Here is a 15,224-nt window from a genome sequence, read left to right on the forward strand (position 1 = left end):
GCTCCTGGAAGGCCACCTGGGGCTCCGCCTGCCTGGGAAGGGGCAGGTCCTGCCTGCTCCCACGGAGGCCCCGCCCTGCACTTGCTGGCCGTGGGTGGCCCGGGCTGGCTAGCCGCCCATCCCTGGTGGTGTTGGCACCTCCGTGGCACCCATCCCCTGGGCCTGCCCCAGATGGGGCGGGGCGGCCGGGCGGAGGCGGCCCTGGCCTGGCGAAGCCCCAATGCTGCCCACCTCACTTTTGCAAGCATCGGGGTGGTCCGGCGTTGGCTCCATGTTCCAGGTGGCGGGCAGGGGCTTCAGGGCAGGAGTCTGAGCCCAAGCAGGGCCAGCTGGGGATTCCAGGAGGGTGAGTGTGTGGGATAGCCAGGGCCTCCCTGTGTGTCACTGGCAGCCAGGAGGTGACGGGGAGGTCACCGCAGGGCATGTCAGCACGGTTGGGGCGTGCACTCGTGTGTCACGGTCCCATGTGAGTGACTGTCCCATGGCCGCATTCAAGGGTCCACACGGTGGAAGGTGTGAGTGCCGAGGCGTCCAGGCAAGCTGGTAGCTGCTGGGCATATCTGTACAGGCTCCCCTTGCTCCTCGCCAGCAAGGCCCAGGCAGCTGGCCTCTACTTCCCCAGGAAGGCCACAGGGTCACAGGTGCAGCCCCACCCCTCCATGTCCTGGGCTCGGAGCCTGGGTCCTAGAGTTGTTGGCCACCCCAGGTGCTATAAATAAGACCAAGGACGTAGTGAGGGGGGCGGGGGACATCCTCACCAGGCGGCTGGACCAGTGTCCCCAAACCAGGGACCCCCTGCCTGCACCCTCGTGCCCTGAGGGACCTCAGCTCTTGGCTGGGGAAACAGTCAGGCTCAGGACGCCCCCCCCCCCCCCCCCAGCACAGTGCAGCGCAGGCCCCTGGGGAGCTGTGAGCCTCAGGGACAGCCGTGCCTCACTCGGGCCCGCGGGAACAGCCCGTGCTGGCCTGGCCATGTCCTGGGGCAGGAGGGGCCCAGGGTGGGGCAGGTCACAGGGCCAGGAACAGGGGGTCATGACCTGTTCTGCCAGGGCAGGCCGCTGCCCAAGGCTTCCCCCCCTCTCGGGAAGGGGGGGTCCCCTCGTGACTTTTGTGTGCTCACCCTGGGACTGCGCACTGGAGCGCAAGGACACCAGACAGGAAAGAAAGCAGGAAGCTGTCGACTTAGCAGGTTTATTCGCAGGCCCCGCAGAGGCAGGCAGGCCCCGGGCCTCCTGCAAGCGGCCCCCACCAAGTGCGACAGGAGGGCCCCCCTTCGCTGCCACCAGAGATGCAAGGTCTCAGAGCCCCTTGAGGTCACACAGCTCTGTCCTCCCCGCCTGACCTTAACCCTGGCCCCAGCACCCCCGCGGCTCCGGGGGCCCCTGCAGCTTGGACGTGCTCCGGCTCCAGGGCCCACGGCTCCGGCTGGAAGCGGAGCTGACCGGCCCCGTGACCCCGTCTTGTGTGCTCCCTCAAACCTCCGAACTTTGCACCGGCTGTTCTTGCTTCCTGGAGCACCTCCATCTTCGCCTGGCAAACTCCTATCCACCCCTCAAGCCCTGCCCTGGTGACCCCCTCCCAGGGGCTCGCCCGGAACCTACAGCGCTGGGAGTGTCTGGGTGTGCCGGTATCAGGGTGGGGGGCTAGACACTGCCGGAGCGTTGGGTGGGAGCAGGATGGAGGCCTGGAGAGGAACACAGCCCTGGGAGGGGCCGGGGTGGGGGTGGGGTGGTCAGGCCAGATAAGAAGAGACCAGATAAGCGGACAGGGGTGGGGGAGTAGAGCCTGGGGTCCTCCTCTGGGCAGCGCCCCCACCCTAACCATAGTCTTCCTCCGAAAGCCCCCTGCCCAGGGCAGCCCACAGGGAGAAACAGGACAGGCCAGGTTTCTGCTGTCAATGGCTGTGTGGCCTCAGTTTCCCCATCTGTAAGATGGGTTAGGGTGACTGTGTCCACCCTGGAGGCTGGGTGCCAGCCTGTGAGCTTCCATTAATGAGTGATGAAAATGTCATTGAGCCTAGGTGAGGGTCCCACGCCCCCATGCCCCAGAGCCAGTCCTCTTGATTCTGGCACTACATCCTACAGCCCCTGCTCCCCACAAAGAAACAGGCTCAGAGAGGCCAATGACCTCCCAGCTCACACAGCACAGCGGGTGACTAGCTGCACACGGCAGGCCTGGCGCAGGTTAGTCGCTCCAAAAATGCCCTCTGAGGTCAGCGTTAAGGGATGCAGGAGGCCAGGCTGCCGGGCAGCTGGCCCGGGCAGCCCCACTCCAGGCAGGTGACTCCGGCCTGTTTTCCTGGACCACGGCCGCTGACTCAGGACCCCTTTCCCGCCCCCCCACGCGGAAGCACCGGGCCTGGGAGGGCAGGAAAAGGGGGTGGGGCAGGGAGCCGACCTGTGCGGTCCGAAACCCCGTCCCGGGGACCCCGACACGGGTGCATCCGAGGCGACGCGGGCGGCTGTGACCCCAAGTTCAGCCGCATTCAAGGAGCGCCCCCCTTTTGCACGGGCGAGGCTTGGGGGGCGGGCAGCCCAGGCCCCGCGGCGCCCCTGGGCCCTGGCCCGCAGGCAGGGGCGGGGGCCGGCCTGCGTCACCGCCCGCCCGGCCCCCCGCCGCCTGCTCGCCCAAACTCCACCCCGAGGGAAGGCGGCGCGGATAAAGGCTCGGGGCCGCCCGATCTGCCCCAGACCGGCCCCGCCACCGCGCGCTCGGCCCGGACGTGGGTTCGCTCGGGACCGTGGGGACCTCGGACTGGCTGCGCCCGGTGAGTGCGGGGCGGAACCTCGAGGCCGAGGAGGGGGCCTCCGCTCCAGACTTTCAGCGCGCCCCACTTTTCTTTGTTCTCGGGGCAGGCAGGACACGGGGTGTCTCCAGTACCGGGAAGCCCCCCGGAGCGTGGGGTGGGAGGGGCTCGTCGCAACCGACACTGCCCCGGCGGGACCTCAGCCCCCGCCCCGCCCCCCCGGGCACTCCCCCTGCCCGCGAGTGACCTTGAGCCAGTGGCCGCTCGGCCTCAGTTTCCCCAGCCGTGCAGCCCGTCTCCTGACCCAGAGGTCAGCCGCTCGGAGCGAGGCGCCCCCACGCCCGCAGCCCCGGCGGCCTCCCCCCGCCCCGGGCAGCCCCGCGCCCCCTCCCCGGCGTCCGGGCCGCGCTCCCGGGCGGGGCCGGCAGAGGGCGCGCCGGCGCTGCTGACTCACCGCAGCCCCGAGCGGAGCGGCGTGCGGACGCAGCCGGGGACGCCGCGTCACGTCACGGCTCAGGCGGGCGCCACTCGGGAAGCGGGCCGACCCGCGGGACGGGGGTGGGACGCGAGGTGGCCCCGGCGCGGGAGGGGTCCTCCCGGCCCGGGCCACGTCACCGTCGGGGGGGTGGCAGGCCCCGCCCCTCGCCGGGATCTCACGCCCCCTCCTCCCCGGGTGGGGGCGCCGGCCCGGCCGACCCTCCCGCGAGCCGGCCCGCCGGGGCCCGGCCACGAGGCGCGGGGATCGCCTCCCGCTTCCGCTCGCGGCGGCTTCCCGGACGGGCGCGGGGGGAGGCCCCGCGGCTTCCTGCCCCTCCCGGCGCGGGGACCACGCCGCCCCTCGCCGCGCCGCCCGGACCGGGGTCCCGCGCCCCCGGCCGCCTGCTCGCCCGCCCTTTGTTACGGGCGCCCGGCCTTATGAATGGCCCCCGGCGCGGGCGGGGCGCGGGGGCGGGCGGAGCGGCGCCAGCCCCGCCCCCGCCGCGCGCTGCTTGGCCGCCGGGCGAGGGGCGGGGCGAGGGGCGGGCCCGGCGGCCACGTGGGGCAGCGCCGCGGCGGCTCCCATTGGCCGGCGCTCGCGGCCGACTCGGCGTTCGGCGCGCGCCCATTGGTCGGCGCGGCGCCGACGGAGTAAGTAGTGAATGGGAGGGGGCGGCGCCCCGCCCCTCGGAACGTTGATACATTATAACTTTTTTTTCTTGTTACTTTCACCCCCAGATCCTCGGAGCGGCGGCGGCGGCGGCTGTTGCTAAGGAAGGGGACGCGCCGGGAAGCGCGGCCCGAGCGGCGGACGGCCCCGAGCGCGGCCAGCCGAGCGGCGCCCCCTCCTCCGGGACCCTCCCCCGCGCCCGCCGCGCCTCGGCCGCCCCCCGCCGCCCTTGAAAGGAGCCGCGAGCGCAGTCCGCACCCTCGGAAGGCGCCCCGACGAGCCGACGCGACCCCGGAGCGCCCCTCGGATTTCTGATTCCTGACTTGCCTTCCGCTCCTGGGACTTTCTCGACGGGGACGCGCGCTGCCCCCCGCCCCCAGGGACCCCGAGGATCCCGGTTTGGGGAGCCCCACGCCCTGCCCGGAGGCGCGGCGAGGATTGGCGGCGCCCCGCGGACCGCAGCCCCCCAGCGCGGGCCGGGGATGGAGCCGCAGCCCGGCGGCGCCCGGAGCTGCCGGCGCGGGGCCCCCGGCGGCGCCTGCGAGCTGGGCCCGGCGGCCGAAGCGGCGCCCATGAGCCTGGCCATCCACAGCACCACAGGCACTCGCTACGAGCTTTCGGTGCCCCCCGACGAGACGGTGGAGGGGCTGCGCAAGCGGCTGTCTCAGCGCCTCAAAGTGCCCAAGGAGCGCCTGGCGCTGCTCCACAAAGACACGTAGGTACCGCGCGCCGCCCCGGCCCCCGCGCCCCCCGGCCCGCCGCCCCCTCGGGCCCCGGCCCCCGGGCGGGAACAAAGAGCGCGCCGCTCAGGGAAGGAAGGGGGCGGCCAGACGGGGGGCGGGGGCGCGCCGCGCGCTCTCGGGCGCCCTCTGCTCGGCCTTGCCTGCCGCGGCCCCCTCCCCCGCCCGGGGTCGCTGCACAAAGGCGGCTGCGAGGGCGCCCCCGGCCGGGCTCCCGCGGCCCCCCTCGCGGGAAGGCAGGAGTCCCGGGGCGGCGCGGGGGTCCCGGCTGCGGGGGTGGGGGGCGCGGCCGCCGCCGCCTCTTTCCGCGTCCCCGCCGGCTTCCGCATCTGCTCGGCGGCCCCCTCTGCGTCTGGCTGTCTCTCCCCCCACTTGCGTCTCCCTGCCCCCCTTTGTTCTCGCCACCGAGCGCTCCCCGCAGCCTCCCCCTCCCCCCTGGTATTTAAATCGCCTCCAGGCCGGGGAGCCCTCCCCCCGCGGGCCTCCGGGGACACGCAGTGTCCATCCCCAGCGGAGGGGCCCCGTGGGGGAGGGGCGGGAGGGGGAGGGTCTCCTTTGTCTGGGCGGCGGCGGCGGCCTGCGCCCGGGAGGGAGGGAGGAGCGGGAGCCGGCCGGGCGAGCCCCTAGGCTGAGCCCCTCGGAGCCCACAAAGACGAGCCCGGGGCCGGAGTCTGTGAATTACCGGCAGGGCTAGCCGCGGGGTGCTGGGAGGGTAGCACAGAGTGCATTGGGGCGGGATGATGAAAAAGTGCCTTGCCGCGGTGCAGAGGGGGTGCCCCAGTGCAGAGTTGGGGTTCCTGGGGAGAAGAGGTACGAGCCGCCAGCATAGGGGCTCCCAGGGCCAGACCTAGGACCTCCCCCCCGCCCCACGCTCAGAGCTCTGGTTCTGGAAGCCAGGAAGGGGTGGGGGTGGGAGCACAGCCCTCCCCTGCGGCCTCCGCTTCCGCGTCCCTGCCTTGTCTCCGCATAGCCTCACCCTCTTCCTTCCTCCCCCCCCAGCCGGCTCAGTTCGGGGAAGCTGCAGGAGTTCGGAGTGGGGGATGGCAGCAAGCTGACGCTCGTGCCCACCGTGGAGGCGGGCCTCATGGTAAATGGCTGGGGCAGTGAGCCCCGCAGGCCCCGACACAGGCGCGCAGCCCCCTTCCACGCGAGCTCGGTCCCCATCACACACGTCTGGGTCCCCTTCTTCTCCAGGGCAGCCCACCCCAGCAAGCAGGGCCTACCAGACCCCGCGGGCAGGACGCACGCTCAGGGTCTCCCCCCCTCTGTCTTTGTAGTCTCAGGCGTCCCGGCCAGAACAGTCCGTGATGCAGGCCCTGGAGAGCTTGACCGAGACGCAGGTGAGAGTCGCGCCGGCCCCTCCTAGCCCATGGGGTCGCAGGGCCCGTGCCCCGCGGCTCTGGGGGTTGTTTGTGCTCCCAGGAGGCCCATGGGGAGGGGAGGGGAGGGGACGCGCCGCCCCGCCTTGGTGCCAGCTTGGCCTGGTCACCCCGCTTCCTCTTCCTCCTCCCCCAGCACTCACCACCTGACCTTGAGAGCTTTCTCTCCCACGGTGGCCGCCATGGGGGAGGGGGCGAGCTTTCACAAGGCTGTCTGCGGGGTGACCTTGGCCCACGCGCTCGCACCGGCCTTCGTCCCCAGGCCCACACGGTCAGCCACCGAGCGCCCCTCCGAGGCCGCTGTGGTTTCTCTAGAGCAATCTTTTTTTAATTTCTGCTGGTGGGGGGGGGAAGGGAGGGAGGGACCAGCCTGTGTGACACTCCTTCCGCCTTTGGGTGACCCCATTGTGAGGGGTGGGGAGTCACCCCTCCTTCTCCTCCTCCTCCTCCTCCCTCTGGCCTTTGTTCTCTGCCCCAAAAGGGGGCGGGGGGGCGGGGCGCTGGGCCCCAGGGCCAGCAACGCTGGGACAGGATGTTAGGAAAATATTTAGAAACCTGCCAGGAGGGAGGCTGGCCCACACCCGGCTTCCCGGCTTAGTCGCTGCCTTCTTTTTTTTCATTCTCAGTCCTTTCCTCATTTTTCTGGTGGCGGGGCCCTCCGCCCAGGAGGGTGACACAGGCTTCAGCTATCCGCCCGCTGCCAGGGTGGGGGAAGCAGGCCACCGCCCGCCCGGGCGAGAGGGTGGGCGGGTTCCCGTCCTCCTCGGCTGGGCTGGCCGCAGGAAACCTGCTCAGCGGCTTCCCTTCCTCCTGCCCCGAGGCCCTCGCCCCCTCCCCGACGTGTAGCATCCTGCCCTCTCTGGCGGGCTAGCGCGGAGGAGGGGGCCTGGAGCTGGGTGGTCTGCCGTCAGCAGGACACCCGGGAGGGGAGGGGGTCCCGGCAGCCGGCTAGGGGCTGCACGTGATTTCCTGGGGCGGACGCAAACTGAACTCCCTGCTCCTGGGGGGGCTGCGGTTGGCAGGGGGGCCCGGGGCGTGTTGGGTTCACATCCGCCCCAGGGTGCCTGCGTCAGGAGGGAGATGGGGGGGGCGCTGGGCGGAGTGACTGGGCTCCCAGGGCTGTCTCCCCGCCTGGCACCGAGTCATGCCAGCCTGTCCTCCCTCCCCAGGGAGGAAGTTGTAGGGTGGCGGGTGTGGGGGGGGGACACCCCAGCTGCTGTTGGGAACCCACCCCAGGCCCTTCCTGCAAGGGGTGGCTCTGGGGCCAGGGGAGTGGGGGGGTACCCTGCAGCCTGGGCTGGGGGGTGAGGGCTGCACACTGCCCGCCTCCCTCGCCTCCTCCCCACGGCCCCCCGAGCAGAGAAGGTTACGCCAGCCCGCTGCCAGCGGAGAGCTAGGAGGCGGCGGTTCTGAGTCATCCCGGCCTGTGTCACTTCTCAGAAACCTCCGCCCCCCCCATCCCGGCCCCTGGGAGAGCTCGGTGCTGGCCAGGCCCCAGAGGAGGGGCAGGACGGCCAGGGGTCACATGCACCCCCTCACCCGCTGCACAGAGGGAGCCAGATTTGAGGGTTCACGTTTGTGCATGCTGTGTCGAGGCCCCAGGGGACCGGTCAGGGCCCCCCCCCCTTCCGCCAGTGGCAAGGCCTCCCCCTCGGCCTCCGCCCCGCCCAGGACAGATAAATATTTATCTTGAGAAAGCAAAGGTTAGGACGAAGAATTTGTTCAGGAATTCCGCCCACTCGCCACCCGGGTGGCTTGACTGGGGGGGGCTGGAGATAGGGCCCCCTTCCATATTCAAAGGCAGATGGGATTTGGGGACCGAGGAGTGGGGGAAGGGTACGAGGTGAGGGTTATTGGAGGGCAGTGACCGCTGGCTGGGCCCCGCCCCCTCTGGCCTCAGTTTCCCCTTGAAAGAAGCAAGCTGGCCAGGGAGGGCCAGGCCCCCCGTCTGACCCGCCTCTGTCCCCCACAGCCCCCAGCAGCGCCCGGGCCGGGCCGGGCTGGCGGAGCCGGCTTCCGGAAATACCGATTCATTTTATTTAAGCGTTCGTGGCACCGACAGGGACCCCAGAGCCCAGAGAGGGGCAGCGAGAGGCCCCAGGTCACGCAGCGCGGGGGGCCGGGCCGGGCCGGGCTGGGGGCGCCACGGACAGGGACCCCGGGGCTGACGAGCCGCTCTCTGCAGGTCAGTGACTTCTTGTCGGGCCGCTCACCGCTCACCCTGGCGCTGCGAGTGGGTGACCACATGATGTTCGTCCAACTGCAACTCGCCGCCCAGCATGCCCCACTGCAGCATCGCCATGTGCTGGCCGCGGCCGCCGCCGCCGCTGCCGCCGCCCGCGGGGACCCCAGCATGACCACTCCCGTGCCCTCTCCCTGCCGGCCGGTGTCCAGCGCCGCCCGCGTCCCCCCGGTGCCCACCAGCCCTGCCCCCACGTCTCCCTCGCCCGTCACAGCCGGCTCCTTCCGATCTCACTCGCCCTCCGCTTCCTGCCCCGAGGTGAGTCAGGGACCTGAAGGGCGGGGACCCCCGGAGGCCGGGAGGGCCGGGCTCCAGCCCCAGACGGGTCCTCTGTCCTGAGGCCCGTCCAGACCCTGGACTGGGGTTGTCCTCGAATCCCAACCTCACGCCCGGCCCCTGGCTCTCACCAGCAGATGGACTGTTCCCCTCCCGCCAGCACCAGCCCCACGTCCACCCCCGGGGGCAGCCCCACCTCCCGCTCCCGCAAACCCGGCGCCGTCATCGAGAGCTTCGTGAACCACGCCCCCGGGGTCTTCTCAGGGACCTTCTCTGGTAGGTGTCACGGCACCCACAGGTGTCTCCCAGAGCCGTCACATGCATTCACGACCTGGTGGGAGACGTGCTCTTACCCGTCCTGCCCCGGGGGTTTTCATGCACATGCGTGACTGCACAGAGGGCCACGGGTCCACACACCTGGGTGCGAGTCCCCACGTCCCTTGCTCCCGGCCTGGAGTCCTGCTGTACACGTGAGACCCGGCGTCCACCGCTCAGGTGGGCCCTCACCAGTATCTCTCCCCGTCCTCCCCAGGCACGCTGCACCCCAACTGCCAGGACAGCAGCGGGCGGCCGCGGCGGGACATCGGCACCATCCTACAGATCCTCAACGACCTCCTGAGCGCCACGCGGCACTACCAGGGCATGCCGCCGTCACTGACGCAGCTGCGCTGCCATGCCCAGTGCTCCCCTGCCTCGCCCGCCCCGGACCTCGCCCCCAAAACTACCTCCTGCGAGAAGCTGGCGGCCACGGCCCCGGCCTCCCTGAGCCAGGCCCGTGTGTGCAAGCCCCCGGGTGAGCATCCGACGCCCCCCCCCACCCCCCGCCCACCCTCGGGCGCTCAAGGCCCCTCTGTGTGCGCCGCTCAGAGCAGCTGACCCGCCGGGGGGCAGGGGGCCCTCCAGCTGCCGCTCGCCCTGCCCTGCGTGAGCCTGGAGAGAAGGGAGCATGTGTGTCGGGGGCACAAAGTGGCCTTGTGCCTCCCCGAGGGGGGCCCGTCCTCACTTCCTCCTCGCCCCCCCAAGGGCACCTTCTCCAGATGGCCCACGGAGCCTCTGAATGGCCGAGTCAGGCCGAGAAGGGGGCCGGAGCCCTCCCTCCTGCGCAGGGGCAGCCTGTGTGCCCCCAATACATCCCGATTTGGGCGGAACAGTGATGCCATTCTGCCTCCCGGCCCCAGGTCACAAAGGGGAAACTGAGGCACGAGCCTGCGTGTCTCTCTGTTTGGTCACGGAAGGGGCCCCAAGGGCTCGAGCTCCAGTTAATTTGCACGGTGGCTGAGTCCCACGGGCACCGCCCTCACGGAGCTCCTGGCACACCGGGGCAGTAGACGCAGGGACAGGTTTTAATGACCTCATGGCGGCTCCCAGGGTCCAGACTCAGCGTACGCTCTTGACCGGCTCCTGGCCGGAGCGAGCGTCCAGGGACTGTGCTTGGGTCTCCAGGGCATTTGCTGGGGGTCCTGGTATTTGGGGGTGTCCGGCCTCCTGGAGGAGGGCCCAGGGGTCACTCACAGTCATTGTCTCCCCCCCACCCCCCACAGGAGACCGGCTGCGGCAGACGGAAAACCGCGCCACCCGTTGCAAAGTGGAGCGGCTACAGCTGCTGCTGCAGCAGAAGCGGCTGCGCAGGAAGGCCCGGCGCGACGCCCGCGGCCCCTACCACTGGCCGCCCAGCCGCAAGGCCGGCCGCAGTGACAGCAGCGGTGGCGGCGGGGGTGGCGGCCCCAGCGAGGCCGCCGGTTTGGGCCTCGACTTCGAGGACTCCGTCTGGAAGCCAGAAGTGAACCCCGACATCAAGTCAGAGTTCGTGGTGGCCTAGGAACCGTGGCCCTAGCCCCGGTGGCCGCACGCGTGGGGGCCCAGCGCAGGAGGGCAGGCGGTGGCCATGGCGGTGGCGCCGCCGGAGGCCCCTCCCTCCCCGGCTGGCGTCCTTCTGGTTTTGGGTTTTTTTTTTGTTTTTTTTTTTAATTTCACTTCTCACCATGGTTTTCGAACTCTCTGTGGACTTGCGTTCCTGCCTCCTCGGTTCAGCTCACACGTGCCCCTGCTTCCTCCGTCGCCCCATCCTCGTCTCCCGTCCTCGGCCTGGCCCGCGCCAGGTCCCTCACCACCCACCTTCCCGAGCTCCAAATATGTAGCAGTCTTTCCAGATGGTTCACGCGGAGACGAGGAGGCCTCCCCCATCCTTTCCGCTCCACCGCCCTCCCTCATTCTCTTCAGGTTTGAGTCGAAAATGTAGATGCCTCATTTTGCACTTTACAGCCGAGGGGAGGGGGCGGCGGGAGGAGAGCCCCCTGCACCCCGGCCACCACCGGCCCGGCCGCCTACACACCACACGCGGGAACCGCAGGTGCACCCGACCAGGGACTGTTTCTCTTCCACATCTGTCCTTTTTTCTCTTCTTGGTTTCTTTTTCCCACTTTCCTTTTTCCTGGAAAAGAAAAGGAAGATCCTTTTCTGGGCAGAGGCTGGCCAGAGGCTGCTCGGGGGTTCAGGTCAGGGTGTGGGGCCCTTTCCTGGCAGGAAAGGCAGGGGGAAGGGGACAGACGGGCCGCCAGCCTCCGCCGTCCACGCACTGTGCGATTTCCTCTGACGCCACCCCTTTTTTCTGAGCTGGGGGTATTTATAGACTATTAATTTTCTGACTGAGCCAATTAGTGGTTGGGAATCTCTTGAAAATTCGGGAGAGAATTGGCTGGGGGGCGGGAGAGATGCCCCCAGCCCTGCTCCCGGCCCAACCTGAGGGATCTGGGCCTGTGGACTGTCTGGGGGTCCCTCTGGCCGAGGGAGGGGTGGGGGTGCTGATCTGTGAATCCCCCCGGCAGGGGCCACGCTGTGTAGCATTAACCCCCTTGGGGGGGGTCGCTGCTGGTCTAATCTGGACCCTCCCCCATTCATGCCCATGGCCTCGGGGTCTTTGGTCCCCGGGGCAAAGGGACAGACCCCCTACTGGGGCTATTTCAATGGGGGTGGAGTTTTCCTTTCATTCACTTTTTTTTTTTTTTTTTTTTACTGATAATGGAGATGTTTGGGCCCTGCCCCCCACCTGTCAGTCTTGTCCTGGCCCCACCCATCTGTCCTGATCGACACCCCCATGCCCTGCCTGTCCCCCCGACCCCTTCCTACTCGTAGGTGAACCCCAGGTCCTCACCCCCCCCCCATTATATGTTTAAAGTTAATGGTTTCAGATGTGAACATCATTTGTTAACTGTAGCTCTGTAAATTTTTTTGTGGGGGGGTGGGCAGGGAGGGGTCAGAGGGTAGGGGTCAAGGATTTTGTTGTTTTGTTTTCGTTTTCCAAAAAAAAAAAAAAGCAGAAAAAAGAGGCGCGTTTGTTTTTGAAGAACTGTCCTGAAGACCTATTTAAGTGTGTGTTCTGTTTTTTTAACGATTTTTAAATAACGTCTGTGCCTCCGCGGGTCCGAGGGTGGAGGCCCCAGGCAAGGCAGGAACCGCCTGCCCCCCTCCACCCTCGCCAGGGCCCACCCCTCAAGAAAGCATTACCCACCCTCAGGGGTCGGGCTGTGGGGTGTCCCGGCACCTTGCGGGAGTTTCCTGTATGAAAACATAAAATTGGAAAAGAAAGAAACCTACAGCGACACCATGATTTCAAGGAATAAACAGAAAATGAAACTGAGTGAATGTCCCGCCTCCTCACCTGGGAGGGGTCTTGGCCATCGGGGAGTGGCATGGGGGGGTCTTTCCGAGGAGGGATCTGGGGTGGGATGCTGGGGTCCCCCACCACCTTAGGGAGTGCCAGGTGGAAAGTAGGTTCTGGGGCACCCAGTTTGGGCGGGGTGGGGAGTGCATCCTGGAACAGTTCCCACGCCCCCTCCCGGGTCTGGGGTGAGGGGACAGGAAGCCGCCCAATGGGGGAGGGAGGGGCTGGCCACTTCCCGGTACCCAAGGCCGGAAGTCCTGCAGGGTGTGGGCACGGGGCTGCCCGCTTGCTGTGTGCCCTGGGTGGGGCCTTGCCCTCTCGGTTCCTGGCTCTGTGAAGTGGGCTGGGACTTGCCCATGGGACACCGTCTCCAGGGAGACATGGCTGCACACTCTGGGCCTTGGTTTCCCCAGCCAAGGAGAGGGGAAGGCGCTCCTACAGTATGCCCACCTGCGGGGCCAGCCATGGGGGCACTGCCTAGGTGGGCCCCTGACCCCAGCCCCCTCCCTCCCAGATGCTACCAGGGCCCCCTCCCCCTGAATACCACCAGGGCCCTGCCCTGGCCACTGGGTCTCCAGAGGCCTCAATCCTCCAACCCAATCAAGCTGGGGACCTGGGGCTGGTGGTCAAGGCCTCCCGCCTCGCCCGGCCCTGGGTGAACTCAGCCCCTCTCCGGCCTCACCCCGGCCTTGCATTCCACTGCTCCCAGCCCTGACCCGACCGTCAGCTTCAAGCCTGCAGGCCTTTGCCCGGGTTGTGCCCTGCCCAGCAACACCCCTCTCCCCCCGCCCCTGCTCGGCCTGGGAACTTCCTCAGTCTGCATCTCCCACCCCTGCCCGCCTGCGGCTCCCTGAGGACTGAGCCAGGGGCGAGTCCTCTGTGGGGTCCCACCTCCATCCACTTGGGGCTGGGTAGAGACAGGACAATCGTAATAACACTTAATGTCGTTTCACGTGTATTTCCTCGCTTAACGAGCGCTGCCACCCTAGAGTTAGAACTAATTACACACCCACTGGATGAGACACCCCAGGTCCAGAGAGAAGGATCGGAGGTGTTTGTACAATTAACGACCACCACCTTCCGCGCCCATTCCTGATGGCCCAAGCCCCGGCTCCCGGGACCCCAGGGAAAAGGGAAACTGTACCTTCCAGGGAGGGTCCTGGGCCATCTTGCGGAGGCCCTTGCGCCCCTCCCGCGGCCCAGTCACCCCCAAATCATCGCACGCCCACTGCAGGCAGGTGGGACGCCCAGATCAGGCTGACCCCTGCAGACCTCAGTGTTGGGGATGCAAACAGTCCGGAGGCCCACAGGGTGGAGGTGTGGGTGGGACAGCTCAGGTCAAGCCCCGCCCACGTAGCCGGGTCCCGGGGGTCAGGCCGAGGGCTGCGTGACCCGGGTGGCCGCCGCGGGGCTGGGCGGGGGCTGCGGAGGGAGGTGTCGCCTGAGCACCTGCTGAATCACAGGGGCTGTGCCTGCGCTGCGGGGTGCGCGCTGCGGGGAGGGGGGGGCATGCCCTGCTGCCCGGAGCCCACCCCAGCCTGGGGTCCGAGGGTCACAGCCCCGCCCGGGGGGCCTGGGAGGACACCACCCCGGGTGGGGCCTGCCGGCCATCGGCCCTTGCCCCTGCGCGTGCCCGCAGCGCGCACACCTGCAGGGAGGTGGAGTAGGGGGGCTTCAGCCGAAGGGGTGCAACGGCGAGAGGGCGGCAGGCCAGCCCACGTTAGAGTGGGAGGCACGGAAAGGTAAACTGAGGCCAGGAGAGGGTGGGGGCTGCGGGACCGCGGGGGCGGGGTCGGCCCTGCACAGCCCCCTCCCCCCATTGAGGAAAAAGCTGAATGGGAGGGGGCGGCCCCCGGAAACCCGCGGGGATGGAAACGCGGTTTCCAAGGCAACGCGCCGCGAAGCGAGCCTGACGTGACCGCGGGGAGGGCGCTCCGCCCGCCCCCGTCCGCGCCTCGGAAGGCCCAGGCCCCGCCCACCACCTGGGGACGCCTCATTGGTGGCCGCGCCGTTCGCTCCTCCGCACGCACCAATAGCAGCGCGGAGTTGCCTCCCGGAGGCGGGACTGCGGAGTGGCCCCCGCGGAGTGCGCAAGCGCGGCGCGGGGGCGTGCGGTCCCCTCCCTCGGATTGCTGGTCCGCATGCTTGGGGGCGGGAGGCGCGCCGAGGGTCTGACGGCGGCGGCATCGCCGGCACGGAAGAGGGGGCGTACCTGGGGGCGCCGCACGTGGACCCCCCCCCAGCCCCGGTGCGCTCACGTGCACCCTTCTTCCACGTCCGAGCATGGCCTCGTCCCCACGACCGCGTGTGCGCGACCCCGGGGCTGAAGGAGCACAGGGGGCGAGCGGGAGGAGGGTACTTGGGCTGAGGCTTTGCCGAAGCAATAGAAGTTTGCCAAGTGTAGGACAAGGAGCCCCAGGTGGGGGTCACGGCTTGTGCAAAGGCCTGGAGATGTGAAAGCGGATGCATTTAGGGGGCACCTGGGAAGTCAGGTGGGGAGGATGAACAAAAGGCGAAGGCAGGAACCCAAAGCGGTGACTCCATGACTCCCGGAGTCTGTGGCTCAGGGGGTGAGATGGGGACCCCAGGGAGGAGGAGCGGCAGGTGAAGGGAGCACAGGGCTGAGCATCCAGGGGGTGGCCGGACAGCCTGACGCCCGGCCTGGGCTCTGGGGGAGGCCTAAGGAGGGTCAGAGAGGCGTTCGCAGAAGGTGGTCTCTGGTTCACAGCGAGGTGGTGGGTAAGGGGGCTGCAGGGTGCCTGGGGGAAGGGGACAAAGTGGAGATGTCCCTGTGAGCATCTGACCCCCGGCCAGCCTCAGAGCCAGCACAGGGAGAGACGAGGGCGGAGGGCGCCATCCGCCGCTGCCTGGCTGTGGCTCAGGTCTGCTGTGTCCACTAGAGGAGGCAGCGGTCAGCGTGAAGGGCAGTGGCTCGGCCAGGTGGGGAGGATGAGAGCCCAAACCGTCAGTCCACGGCTGGTCCCCGCCTGCGGGGAGGGCTCAAGACTGAGACAAGGGTCGAGGCTGGCAGTG

At 68.9% G+C, this 15,224-nt stretch overlaps 1 protein-coding gene across 5 annotated transcripts; it reads left to right on the forward strand.

Moving 5' to 3' along the window:
- Window positions 1–147: 147 nt before the first annotated feature.
- Window positions 148–12,167, forward strand: MIDN (midnolin). 5 transcript variants are annotated; one of them, XM_023646327.2, is made up of 10 exons: window positions 1,139–1,295; window positions 2,085–2,767; window positions 3,962–4,608; window positions 5,633–5,720; window positions 5,911–5,973; window positions 7,985–8,113; window positions 8,198–8,512; window positions 8,665–8,806; window positions 9,063–9,323; window positions 10,072–12,167. In XM_023646327.2, exons 3-10 carry the CDS (start codon window positions 4,376–4,378, stop codon window positions 10,347–10,349), a joined length of 1,509 nt encoding a protein of 502 aa, XP_023502095.1. In that variant the 5' UTR covers window positions 1,139–1,295; window positions 2,085–2,767; window positions 3,962–4,375; the 3' UTR covers window positions 10,350–12,167. The 5 variants fall into 5 exon arrangements, with proteins under 5 accessions (XP_070128413.1, XP_070128414.1, XP_070128415.1 ...); XM_070272312.1 differs by having other exon boundaries at window positions 148–2,767; window positions 8,668–8,806; XM_070272311.1 differs by lacking the exons at window positions 1,139–1,295; window positions 2,085–2,767 and adding an exon at window positions 3,759–3,874.
- Window positions 12,168–15,224: the final 3,057 nt, after the last annotated feature.

This window comes from Equus caballus, chromosome 7 (assembly GCF_041296265.1).
Source record: "Equus caballus isolate H_3958 breed thoroughbred chromosome 7, TB-T2T, whole genome shotgun sequence".
Taxonomy (NCBI): Eukaryota; Metazoa; Chordata; class Mammalia; order Perissodactyla; family Equidae; genus Equus; species Equus caballus.